At 47.3% G+C, this 11,674-nt stretch overlaps 1 protein-coding gene across 1 annotated transcript in view; it reads left to right on the top strand.

The window, feature by feature from the left end:
• Window positions 1-10,483, top strand: part of LOC102442952 (cytochrome P450 4A11-like) — a 15,239-nt gene extending 4,756 nt beyond the window's left edge. Inside the window, exons 2-12 of the mRNA XM_014454543.2 lie at window positions 318-459; window positions 1,194-1,238; window positions 2,121-2,248; window positions 3,468-3,592; window positions 3,904-4,058; window positions 4,460-4,566; window positions 4,653-4,843; window positions 4,947-5,080; window positions 6,323-6,387; window positions 6,528-6,604; window positions 9,609-10,483. Of these exons, the coding sequence (XP_014310029.1) occupies window positions 318-459; window positions 1,194-1,238; window positions 2,121-2,248; window positions 3,468-3,592; window positions 3,904-4,058; window positions 4,460-4,566; window positions 4,653-4,843; window positions 4,947-5,080; window positions 6,323-6,387; window positions 6,528-6,604; window positions 9,609-9,777 (1,338 nt within the window). The 3' untranslated portion in view covers window positions 9,778-10,483. The remainder of the gene's footprint in view (window positions 1-317; window positions 460-1,193; window positions 1,239-2,120; window positions 2,249-3,467; window positions 3,593-3,903; window positions 4,059-4,459; window positions 4,567-4,652; window positions 4,844-4,946; window positions 5,081-6,322; window positions 6,388-6,527; window positions 6,605-9,608) is intronic.
• Window positions 10,484-11,674: the final 1,191 nt, after the last annotated feature.

Genomic DNA, 11,674 nt, shown 5'->3' with positions numbered 1-11,674 from the left:
ATATAAGTTTTAAGAAAAAGGAAAGTACATCAAACAAATCCAATAACAGAACAATTATCGAACATATACTATGTGTAAGATTCTAAAAAGCAATTCTGAGTGAGGATCCACCAAAAAGCCAGAATCTCACCTTAAACCAAATCTTGATGAAGAGCGAGAATCCAGATCAGAACTGGCTCATCAGATACAGTTCCAAGCTCCTAATAACTGCTGATGGATCCTGAATTCTCCCTGTGGCCATTCTACCCTTCACCATCACTCCAAAATCCAGACCTAAAGAGAAAGGTTTTATTGATTTGTCTTTCCCTTGCTTATAGTTCCAAACGGACCAGGAGCTACAACAGTTTCAGAAATGGGTAGAGAAATTCCCATGTGCCTGTCCTCGCTGGCTATGGGGGAGCAGAGTCAGCCTCATGGTTTATGACCCTGACTACATGAAGGTGGTCCTGGGAAGATCAGGTGAGACAGAAACCTGCATTGTGGCTGGAGCAGCTCTTTCCTCTTGGGCACATGTTATTTGGCTTGTGGAATTCCAGAATAGTTTGCAGTTCTGCCCTCATTACCTGAACCATCTACCAACTACCCTGCCAGCCCACAAGCCAGCTTAAGGCCAATAATATCTCTCTAAACTGAATGCTTAAACAACTATGTGAGGCCAATTTTTTCTTCTCTCTCTCTCTCTCTCTCTCTCTCTCTCTCTCTCTCTCTCTCTCTCTCCCTCCCTCCCTCCCTCCCTCCCTCTCCCTCTCTTAGATTGAGATGATCTGTTATGTAAATTTGACCAGATCTGAAAAACAATTTGTTTTCAGTCCTGACTTAGGTTGGGCACCTTTAAGTGTTGCCTTTTCTGAGGCATGGGACAACTAGGATTCCACAAATGGTAGGAAGACCACAGACTGATGTGTTTTCTCTGGCACTGAGGATAGAGCCTATATTTCTGGCACAGTCACCATTCTAGTCCTATTGGTGTTCTGCTGCTGGGATACTGAGTCTGCCTTCCTGAGCCCACAGTGACTGTTAGGACAGAGAGACTTGGGAATAGGAGGCATGTGGGAGGTCATTTGAGACAAATTGTCAGCTGACAATGATTAGGAAGTGATGGCAGCCCGTGGTCTGGGCCACAGCCCTCCTGGGGACTGCCTGCCTTGTTTGGTTCCTTCTAGGTTCCTCCATTGTCCTACCTTTCCTTTCAGACCCAAAGAATCATGGTTCATACAGATTCCTGGCTCCCTGGATTGGTAAGTATGTATAATCAGGACTGTTGTTCTCCTGCCAGGTAGACTTACCAAGAGCTATCTCTTTGGCTCACAGAGAACAACAGATAACCAGCACTATAACACCACCCTCATCTCTGAATTAAGCCTGATTTCTCTTCTAATAAAACCTTCACTCATCCCGGGTGGTGGCAAGAGCCCCCCTGAAACTCAGCTTCTTCCCGTGCTCTCCAATGTTTTCAGGGTAATATTCATTTACTAGTGGCCCAGTGCATAGAATTCATGCATGGGGGGAGGGTGTGCCTCAGCCTGGCCTGCACCCTCTCCAATCTGGGATCCCTCAGGGGATGTCCAACTGCCGGTTTAGGCCTGATCCCTGTTTAAACCAGCAGTCGGACATCCCTTTCACAAACCAGGACCACTGGCTCCTAACCACTCTCCTGCCTGCCTGCCTGATTGCCCCCAACCACTCTGCCTGCTGGCCTGCTTGCCCCCATCTGCCCCCCATTGCCAGCCTGATTGCCCCCAACTCCCCCCCCCCCCCGCCAGCCTACTCACTCCTAACTGCCTCTGCCTTGGCCCCTCCAACATGGCTTTGTCCAGAAGGAGGTCTGGAAGGTCTCCTGGAAGGTATTCCAGTCTAATTAGCATATTACCCTTTTATTAGTATAGATGATCTTCTATGACCTGCCTACTCTACTTCAGCCTTTATCTCACAGCTGTCGTGATGACCTCCTATTACCTGCCATTTTAGGAAATTCATCTTCCTGGAATGTACTGGCCTTTCCTGCCTTTGCTCATCATTTGCTTTCCTCTGATACCCTTGGTTCCTCCCAAATTGTCCCAAATCATCCTTCTGATTCCATCTCCCCGCCCCCGCCCCACACACACCTTTCTGTGGTCCAGGATATGGTTTGCTCCTGCTGAATGGGCAGACCTGGTTCCAACACCGGCGGATGCTGACCCCAGCCTTCCACTATGACATCCTGAAGCCCTACGTAGGGCTCATGGCTGACTCTGTCCGAGTGATGCTGGTAAGTCCATCCCTCTCTCACCTGCTCACACCCACTTGCAGCACAGCTCATATAGTCCACTAGGATATGAGTGTCCTTCAGACATCCATCACACACAACCAGCTAGAATAACATGCTCATATCCCACAATGTGACAGAGCTTCCCAAAGTGGATGGGACAGGAGGTACCTGGGCACCAGCTTGGATCCACACTACTTTGGTCATTGCCAAGAGAAAGCAGAACCATGGTAGAAACAGGGTCTGCTCACCTCTCACCTCCATGTCTTCAGCACAGTGGACTAGAGCAATAGTCATTCCCCTGGACAACAAGACAAATGGCCACTCGCAGGCCTGGGCAGTGGCAGCTTCAGTGACAGGGTGGATATCCCAGGATATCCTTCAGGAGGGCTATAGCCTGGGTGCCAGGGCTTCAGCATGAAACTGAGCAACTCCACTGAAGAAAATGGAGATTACAACTGCACTCACAGACCCGGATCCTGATCCTACCAGCTATGCTCAGCTAACACTTGATGAAGGGAAGAAATTAAAGTCCCTGATGTCTCATCCTTAGGATCCCCAGTACTGACCACTTAGGTTGCCTCTTGCCTTGACATATTTGCTTCCTAGAGTTGGAGTGCACTTGTCCTTCAGGTCTAGCTCAATCTCAGGACAGAGAAGATTCACCCTATGTCCTCTGAGTAACAACGTTTTCTGGTCTGGTAAAAGGTAGTTACCGTCATAATTTATTCTGCAAATGAAAACTAATTCAGACTATTATGAGGGAACCTGTTTAATTAATAATCAAACTTTATGTGAATATAGTCCTCACTTTACTAACATTTGCTTTAAATCTTTTTGTTTGGTTGGTTGTTGTTAATCTGCACCCAAGTGTATTTTTTCCATTGAGTTTTAGAGAGAGTGGAAGGGAGGGCAGGGGAGAGAGAAAGGAGAGAGAAACATCGATTTGAGAGACACATTGATAGGTTGCCTCCCCCATGGACCCCAACTAGAGCCTGGGATGGAACCTGCAACCCAGGTACATGCCCTTCACCAGGAATCGATCCTACGACCCTTTGGTGCATGGGTCGATGTTCTAACCACTGAGAATACTGGCCATGGCACTTTACAGTCTTAATATACTACAATGCCTCTGTTCTGGAAAGTAAGGTATCTGGAGAGACCAGAGAGCAGAGATGCCCTGGGGGAGTAGAATAGGTTTAATGTCCACCTCCGACCACAGGACAAATGGGAGGAGCTCATCAGCCAGGACTCTCACCTGGAGATCTCTGAACACATCTCCTTGATGACCCTGGACACCATCATGAAGTGCGCCTTCAGCCAGAAGGGCAGCGTCCAGACAGACAGGTCAGTGATAATCCTTCAGCTACAGGGTTTTTATTTTTATGAAAAAGCAAGAGTTTGTTAAGAGCTCCTGACCACGGACAAATTCCAGTCCAGATCAAAGCTTGAGTCAGCCACAGATCTCTAATACCTGGCACAGGTTGCTCACAACAATTATACAGGACTGTGAGTCTCAAGGGCTGTAAGACAGAGCAATGAATGCCTCAGTGCCACCTGTATCCACTGTTGGGGGAAACTCCCACCTAGAGCCCCACTTCACCTCCAGGTCAGAGGCCTCCTAGGACCCTAGTCTGTTCTGTATCTCCTCTCTGCAGCAAATCCCAATCCTACATCCAGGCCATTAGGGATGTGAAAACTCTCTTTATTTCTCGAGTGAGGAATTTCTTCTACCAGAACGACATCATCTACTGGCTGACTCCTGAGGGCCGCTGGAACCAGCGGGCCTGCCAGCTCGCCCACCAACACACAGGTTGGACTCCACCTCCTGGGCTTCTCCCCTCCTTCATCACGCACATCTCAAAGGCACTGACCCTCAGGGAGAGTCTGATCCCTGCTGACCTTAGGGACCAAGATGTCAGGGTGCAAGGGACAGTGTGAGAGTTTGTATGTCTCACCACATTGGTGATGTCACCCCCTCCAAGCAGCATTCAAGCAGAGCCTACTCCATGGGTGTGCTATTAAAGGGAAGCCTGACTTGGAATCAGAATGTGCTAGATCTCACACCCCTCATGTGCACACTCACTCCCACACTCATCCTGATTCACTAGCACCCCTATTGGAGCAGGGTGGGGAGCAGATGGGGTCCCTGTGGGTTTCTCTTTCTGGGCATTCTGCTCTCAACTCTTCCTTGGAACCACTGTTCTGGGACAGACAGAGTGATCAAGCTGAGGAAGGCACACCTACAGGAGGAGGAAGAGCTGGAGAAGGTCAGGAGAAAAAGGAACTTGGATTTCCTGGACATCCTCCTCTTTGCCAGAGTGAGTGTCTGTAGAAGGGACCTGAGGCTTTGCCCAGAAGCAAAGAGGAAGTGGGCAAGCTGTGCACTCTTGTCTGCCTTTTCCAGATGAAGAATGAGAGTAGCTTGTCTGACAAGGACCTCCGTGCTGAAGTGGACACATTCATGTTTGAGGGACATGACACCACAGCCAGTGGCATCTCCTGGATCCTCTATGCTCTGGCTACCCACCCTGAGCATCAGCAGAGGTGCCGCAAGGAGATCCAGAGCCTCCTGGGGGATGGTGCCTCCATCACCTGGTGAGTGCTCAGGAGATGGGAGAGCCCTGCCCACCCAGCTAGACAAGAAGCCCTGGTCTGCCTGGGCCCTGCCTGCCTTCAGATTGGGCTTCATTCATTCCAGGGATCACCTGGATCAGATGCCCTACACCACCATGTGCATCAAGGAGGCACTGCGACTCTATCCACCTGTACCAGCTGTTGGCAGAGAGCTCAGCAAGCCCATCACCTTCCCTGATGGACGCTCCTTACCCAGAGGTCTGGACTTCACCACACTCACTAACCTAGGAATTCTGCCATAACCCGTGGCAGATCAGACCCACATATCCTAGAGCAGTTCTGAACCTCTCTGGTCTAGTTTCTTCATCATTAATTGGATGCTTACTATATAGTTTAGATGAAGAATGTAAAGTGCTTGGCACTGAGTTGGACCACAGCAAAAGTTCAATAAGTTAGTTCTTCTTCCAACTCAGAGAGAATAAATCATTTCAGTACATCCACCAAAATAGACATCTCACATGAATAGAATCCTAAGCTTCTATCATTCTCCAGGACTAACAGTCCATCACATGTAGAATCCATGGTTTTATCCTGCTACAGTAATTCCATTTGATGGCACTGATGCTCTATGATTCTAACACTCCATGTTCCCATCCCAATGCCAGATTACAAGACTCTAGGGGCAATTCTGTCTGCATGGTCACATCTATTTTAAAATCCTCCATATCTGAGGTAATGTATGCATAACCCCTCTTTGACAAATGCAAACAAACTGTATAAATGGCAGCTAATATAATACTGACTCGGTCCATGGAATCTTCCTCACCAGGAAATGTTGGACTCTGTTGTGGCTTTCGGAATTTCACTCTAATCTAATTCTCTCAGGGGTAGGTGTAGATGTGGTTTCTTTCTTATGGGATCTTGGCAAATGAGGGAGATCAGAAAATCCACTGTCATAAGGCCTATGGTGCAGTCCCTAAGGAGCCCTCAGGTTGATATCAGAGAACAGCTGATGACCAGATCTGAGAACACTGCCATGGTTGGAGGCCACTCTTTAGCTCACCTTTGGTGGTCTGTATCCCAACCCTGCTACGTCCTAGCTCTGTGATCATAGGCAGGTTGCTCGGCCTCTCAGAAGCTCAGGTGTCTCATCTGAACCACAGAAATATATATTAGCACCTTCCTTGGAGGGTTGTGGTGAGGATAAATGAGTTAAAGCATAATCTCCAAGAGACTCGTGAATGGCACTTGATAAATGTGAGCTTTACCTTGAATTGCTCCAAAAGTAGGCCTTCACTTCTTTCTTCCTCCTCACTCCTGGGTCATGGTTATAGACTCCTAATGTGTGCACATGTGCTTTGCCATGTTCACCCCACCTCTATTGCAATAGGATCAATCCACTCAGAGTGACTCTCATTGTGGCTCCCAAGTTTTTGTGCATGCACCTGCCCCCTGCTGGCATGTGTATAATCAGTCTTCTCTCCTCTCCCTGCCCAACAGGAATCCATGTCTCACTTAACTTTTATGCACTTCACCATAATCCGAAGGTGTGGCCTAACCCAGAGGTATGGTGGCTGTAGGAGGGAGGATGGGCTGTGGGAGGGAGGATGAGCTGATCTCTCTGACAACACCTACTCCTGTGCCCTCATGGATTGGAAGGAGGGCCTTGACCCAACCTGTCCTGGCCCTACTGCTCTCTCTGCAGGTGTTTGACCCTTCCCGTTTTGCACCGGGTTCTGATTCACACAGCCATGCTTTCCTGCCCTTCTCAGGAGGATCAAGGTGAGGCATCCTGTACTTGGGTGGTGAGCATCACCGGGGGCATATCTTGATGATTGTGACCTACACTTATATGGTGTCTGCTGTTATGCCCTTGTATATTGTTGTGTTGAGAAGGAGGCGTTTTTCTATGTGTACAAAAGAAAGGTGGCATTTCAGGGCAGGGCACAAACACTTGATCCACTGATTTTCTCTGAAAAGCAATTGATTGTCATGTTTTTTTTGCTTTTTGCCAACGTTGGACTGTGTAGACAGTATAACTATGGTATATAAATCCCACTTTATATATAGAATTTTGCCTAATGTAAATGTCATGGTTATGTGAATGTTAATATGAAGTCCAACTTTTGTGGGGAGACTGCAAAAATAGAGAGGCACATATTGCTCCAAAACTCCTCAAATGACTACTTTCCCAATGGCCTACCACAATTCAGTGTCAGTCATTGTTTTAAAGTTCAGTGATTCTAGCGATTTTCTCACTTCAGGAATATGACTTCTCAGAGTTAAAGTTTTTTATACAAATTAAACTTCAGATTGCTTTTCTCAATTATCAGTAATATTAAAAAGAGGTACGTTTTTTCTCTTCCCACAGTCCAGTCCAGGAACTGCCTTTTCTACTTCATTGATCTGTCACTCACTGTATCTGTGACATTTGCATGTGTTTGGATTTCTAGCACCTTCCTTGTCCTAACTGCTCAAACCCTAATCATGAAAGGCCTACTAGCCATTTGAAGAGAGTTTCACTCCAATGTGTGACTCTCCGATTTTGCAGACTATCCTACAAAAGCTTGAGTGTACATTGATATTCACGTACCAGGTAAATGTGACTAATATATTGATATTCACATCAGCATGGCTTGTATATTAATATGCACAAAAGCATGAATACTTTTCCAGGAGAAAAAAATTCTTTATATAAAGTGGGTTTTATATAGCAAAGTTCCAAAGTTTACACAGTCCAACCTTGGCAAAAATCTTAAAAAGAAGGACAATCACTGCTTTGAGAGAAAACCCACTACTTTGCATATGACACACAGCATTTGAAAGGCTCCTGGTGTGTAAAATATAAGGCATACCTGAAACAACTGAAATCAAGTTGGACGAGTGTACTCCAGAACGCCTGCTGTTTGAAAATCTGCAAAGGCTACAGAAGCCCCCCTGTAAAATAGTCACTTCCACAAACTTTGTAATTGATTACTAAAAATAAGCTTTTTCTGCCCTAGCTGCTTTGGCTCAGTAGTTAGAACATTGGCCCAGGGACTGAAGGGTCACAGCTTTGATTCCGGTCAAGGGCACATACCTTGGGTGCAGGCAATCCACGGCTACAATTGGGGTGCGTAAGGGAGGCAACCAGTCATTGTGTCTCTCTCACATCGATGTTTCTCTTTGTGTGTCTCTCCCATTCCCTTCCTTCCACTCTTTCAGAAAAAAATCAATGGGGAAAAAACACTCGGGTGAGGTTTGACAAAACCAAAAAAAAGGGGAGGGGGGAGAAACAAGCTTTTTCTGAATCCTTAAGTCTATGAATTCTTCAGATGGGAATCAACTTTCACAGAACACAATTTTTACAAAGTTTTCTTCCAGAGATTGATTGGCTGTACCATTTGGTTTCTCCCAGGATTGAGTCCTTCCTCATAGACCTTGGTTTGAAGTCATGTGCCTGCCACTAGAGGGCAGGAGAGCACTAGGCAGCTCAATCCCTAGCTCAGAACTCAGGTTTACTTTTTTTTTCTTTTTCCAATGTTTACTTTTTCAATTCAATTGACTTCATTCCAATATAAACGTATTTCTTAAGCCTGTGCCTGTGTGCCAAGTCCTGTACTAGGAAATGGGAAAGATACTGTCCCAGCCTCCAGGAGTTCACAGTCAAGAAACAAATACCTCTACTCACGACACAATATTCATTCATCCTTTCACTCGCTCATTCTGAGCACACTGTTGAATGTTCCATGTTCCTTGCACTGTCCAGGGCACAGGATGGTGAGGTATTCTTAAATAAAAGACTAATGCTGCTTTGGGGGTCCTGGGAGGAAGGGGTACCGCTAGCAGGGAGGGTGAGGATGGCATGTCATGGGGATCAGACGTGAACATGTGGCAGGCAGAGGTACAGGGAGGGCATTCTCTGTGATCTCAACAGCATGAGCTGAGTTAGGAAGTGGAGCTGGACAGGTAAGAGGTGAGTGAGGCAACAACCCATGTATGGCTTTGATGTCAGCTGAGGCATTGGACATGTCCTACCTGTGATTGGGGGCCTAGAAGGAGTTGAGTTGGGCAATAGCTTCAGTGAAGAGTTAGAGGAGGCAGAGAGACAGAAAAGTCCAGGTGAGGAGACTGATGGATGCCAAGGAAAGACATTTCTGTAGTAGAATAGGAAGGCTACAGAAGCTGGTTGACTGAGGGGATGAGGGAGAGGCAGGAGTCTGGACTATTCATTGGGAGGCAGGTGGTGCAACTGGGTGAAGCTCACTAATCCCTGATTGTTCCAGGAAACTCCCCTGTTGCATTTCTGATTTCTTTACAGTGATCACATATCTCCATCTCTTTAAGGATCAATGTCCCAGTGTGTGCCCCTAGAAAGTGGGGAACTAAGTGTGGTGACCACCTTACTCCATGTCATGCCTTGACCTGGCCTCAACATTGTGAAACCAGAAACTGATTGTGGAAGGCGTGACCAAATTAATAATTAACTTTGTAGTGAATCACTTGACTTGACTTGGTTGCTTAAGGTGCTGACCATCCCCTAACAGGATTTCATGCCTGCTGAGAACAGAAGTAGGAGTTAGGAGCTACTTCTGGAAGAGAGATAGGTTTTGTCAAAGTTCAGGGCAGAATGTGAGGCAAAGCTTGTGGGGTAGAAGTACATGACCTAAAAGGAAGGGGATTGGATTGACTTACATCAGAACACCCTGTTCCTGGCAAGGGCTCAGTGACAAATGCCTGCCCAGCTGAAAACAGGATTTGATACCGTTTTTCATGTTGTTTTCCTCATATTGTCATCTTGGCCCAGGAACTGCATTGGGAAGCATTTCGCCATGAAGGAGCTGAAGGTGGCCGTAGCCTTGACCCTGCTTCGCTTTGAGCTGGCGGCAGATCCTCTCCAAGCTCCCATCCCCCTCCCAAATATCGTCTTGGAATCCAAGAATGGGATCCACCTGAAGCTCAGAAAGCTCCTCTAGTCCTTGTTGGGACAAGGGCAAGCTCTGAGGAACTCCTTCCTGCCCTTCCCTGTCTATCTCCCCAATTCCTGCTTTCCACCTGCACACCTGCCCTTCCACCTGATGTCCTCCTTCGCATCCTCTGCCCGTCTGCCCCTTTCTCTGTACTTTTCACTTTCTGCCTGCTTGTGCTTCTCTGGATTCATCTCCTTTAGCTGCTATAATAATTTACCACAGCCTCAGTGACTTAGAACACCACAAATTTCTTCTCTTAGGGTTCTGGAGTCAGAAGTCTGACATGGGTTTCACTGGACCACAACCCAGGTGTGGGCAAGGCCACCCAACCTCCAGGGCTCTAGGAGAGATCCTCTGTCTTTGTCTTTCCAGCATCTAGAGCTGCATTATTACTTCTTTGGCTCCTGGAGCCATCTTGCATATTCAAATCCAGCAGCATCTTCAAATGTCTCCTTGCTTCTGTCTTCACATTGCCTTCTCTTTTATGAGGACATCTATGATTACATGGGCCACACAGATGAAACAGGACATAGTCACACCTGGCAGGGAATAGACTGTGGACATCTTGGGAGCCATTCTTGAGCCTAATTGGTCCCCGTGTGACTACCATCAGTTTGTGTTCCTGGTGGCCTTCTGTGTGTTTCCTACCCATTTGTCATCTCCACACCCTCTCCTTCTTTCTTCCTCCCTGGAAAAAATTTTACAATGTCAATAAGAAGTGTCTGTCTTTTCTTTATCTCCTTTGTCTTCCCCTTCCTGCCACATTTGGTGACTACATGGTTGATGGTCCCCTGACTCTGGGCTCTGTTCCCTTTTTTATTCCTCCATCAGCCTCTCAACCCAAGCCTGTTCTCTTGCTGGTTCTGAACATAAGTCCTCCTCCTATCCAACCCCATGCCATTCCTAAGTCAGGGTCCTGAATGCCATAGACCAGCAGTTCTCAACCTGTGGGTCGCGACCCCTTTGGGGGACAAATGACCCTTTCACAGGGGTCGCCTAAGACCATCAGAAAATACATATATAATTACATATTGTTTTTGTGATTAATCACTGTGCTTTAATTATGTTCAATTTGTAACAATGAAATTGGGGGTCACCACAACATGAGGAACGGTATTAAAGGGTTGTGGCATAAGGAAGGTTGAGAACCACTGCCATAGACAGACCTCCAGGCACCCCTCCTGTTGCAGTAGGATGCCTAATTCTGCCTCCCTGAAGGCCTTCTCCTCCAACAAGGCTCTCCCTCCCAGTCCCATGGCCTCCCAGGTCACTGCTCTAACAAGGGGCAGAGTGGACAAACAGTGTTTGACTGAGATATAGAGCAGGGAAGTGAGCTGAGAGCATCCTGTACAGGACTTTTGGCAGGTCCCTGGAAATCAGGTGGTGCAGAAGGATTTAGTGGCCATGCTAAGAGTGCACAGGACAATAGGAACTTGTAATTCTGGGTGGTCAGCCATGTCAAATGCTCTAACCACAGAAATTCACAGGAGTCAGGGGAGGGACCAAGAATGATCCTCCTGCTTCAGACAATGGGACAAACCCAGGCTGAGTTCATGCTCTCATGCACATCTGCATGATACATACATAGAGACACACCTGTGCATCCACACCCATGTGTGCCCCTCACACACCACACTATCTACACTCTCATGCCACAAGTACCTGGGATCAGAGAGGGAGCAGGGTGTGATAGAGAGCTGGAAGGATGGAGTGGAATTCATCCTGGTGCTCTCCAGTCCTCAACCTCTGTCCTCCCCTCACACTTGGAGTCTCTGCTTTCCCTCTGGCTCCAGAACTCTCAGCTCTATATCTCACCAACACATGTCCTCAGAGAGAGTCAACACTACCTATGGTGCCTTGGTCAAAGAATCCAGAAACTGAAGGCTCAGCTCACACGCCTCCC

Source organism: Myotis lucifugus, unplaced genomic scaffold (genome assembly GCF_000147115.1).
Source record: "Myotis lucifugus unplaced genomic scaffold, Myoluc2.0 scaffold_37, whole genome shotgun sequence".
In the NCBI taxonomy this organism is placed as follows: Eukaryota; Metazoa; Chordata; class Mammalia; order Chiroptera; family Vespertilionidae; genus Myotis; species Myotis lucifugus.
The sequence above is the reverse complement of the archived record's forward strand: the minus strand, read 5'-3'. Positions and strand labels throughout refer to the sequence as shown.